This window comes from Grammomys surdaster, unplaced genomic scaffold (assembly GCF_004785775.1).
Source record: "Grammomys surdaster isolate TR1022 unplaced genomic scaffold, NIH_TR_1.0 121234, whole genome shotgun sequence".
In the NCBI taxonomy this organism is placed as follows: Eukaryota; Metazoa; Chordata; class Mammalia; order Rodentia; family Muridae; genus Grammomys; species Grammomys surdaster.
Genome location: NW_021617051.1, coordinates 2,644 through 4,084, shown reverse-complemented (window position 1 = coordinate 4,084; position 1,441 = coordinate 2,644). Strand labels below are relative to the sequence as shown.

General features: G+C 41.9%; 1 protein-coding gene across 1 annotated transcript; it reads left to right on the top strand.

Annotated features, from left to right (window-relative positions):
• Positions 1-4: 4 nt before the first annotated feature.
• On the top strand, positions 5-521 carry LOC114636024 (tubulin alpha chain; the record flags this gene model as incomplete). Its single annotated transcript, XM_028784339.1, has 1 exon — positions 5-521. A coding segment is annotated over one exon (465 nt), but the record flags the coding sequence as incomplete, so codon positions are not given.
• Positions 522-1,441: the final 920 nt, after the last annotated feature.

The following is a 1,441-nucleotide window of genomic DNA, read 5'->3' as shown; positions in this document are numbered from 1 at the left end:
CTGCTTTGAGCCAGCCAACCAGATGGTGAAATGTGACCCTCGCCATGGTAAATACATGGCTTGCTGCTTGCTGTACCGTGGTGATGTGGTCCCCAAAGATGTCAATGCTGCCATTGCCACCATCAAGACCAAGCATACCATCCAGTTTGTAGACTGGTGCCCCACTGGCTTCAAGGTTGGCATTAATTACCAGCCTCCCACTGTGGTACCTGGTGGTGACCTGGCCAAGGTCCAGAGAGCTGTGTGCATGCTGAGCAACACCACAGCCATTGCTGAGGCCTGGGCCCGCCTTGATCACAAGTTTGATCTGATGTATGCCAAGCGTGCCTTTGTGCACTGGTATGTGTGTGAGGGCATGGAGGAGGGAGAGTTCTCTGAGGCCCGTGAGGACATGGCTGCCCTAGAGAAGGATTATGAGGAGGTTGGGGCAGATAGTGCTGAAGGGGACGATGAGGGTGAAGAATATTAACTCATGTACTGCAATTTTACACTTCTGTGGTCTCTTTGTCTTTTCGTGTGTTTTAACTGTCCTAAACTGTCAATAAAGGTGTTTCTGATTTAAGTGGGAAACTGGAAAAAAAAGATTGTATGTTTTCAAGATTTTCCAGGTAGAGGAGAACTGGGAAGAACTTTCTCTGTCCTCTTTTTTTTTTAGAAATCAAAGAAAATCAAAGAAAACCTCTAATACCTCTCAAAATTTCTTATTCCAAGTACTTTTCATTGTCAAAAATATTGTTAAAAAGCTAGAGGATACCTCAGTTAGACCAGGTGAAGAATAAAATCAAAATAAGAATAAAAAGTAAATGTAAATAAAGAATGCTGGGAGTAAGAAAGAATAGTCTTTGTCATGTGTACTGGTCTGAATGAGAATTTCCACCATAGGTTCCTCCTATATTTGAATGCTTAGTTCTCATTTGGTGATCTGTTGAAAAAGAAGTAGGAAGTGTGGCCTTGTTGGAGAAGATGTGTCATTGTGTGTTGACTTTGAAGTATCAAAAACTCACTCTAGGACAAATCTTCATGATTCTGTCTGTCTCTCTGTCACTGTCTCTCTGTCCATCTCTGTCTTTGTCTCTGTCTCTCTGTCTTTGACTCTGTCTCTCTGTTTCTCTCTCTCTCTCTATGTCTCCCCCTACCTCCTACAAGTAGTCTTTGAACTTCCATATTTACATGTTTATTTGAAATCAATCAATCAATCAATCAATAAATGCAGTTAAAATAACTTTAAGATTTCATGTAGGCTTCAGGTCAACTTCTCTATATTCAATGAGTTGTACAGATGTTGTCCTTAACAATGGGGCCTGGCTGTCAGTTTGTGGATAATAACCCCATTGTCTTGACAATATCCTGAGTTGCTTGAAGATTTCCATGGAATCCCCTTGGCCAACAACTCAGTTGAGTGCAGTCAAGCCCCAGTATTGGAAGCCTTGTTTAGTGACAA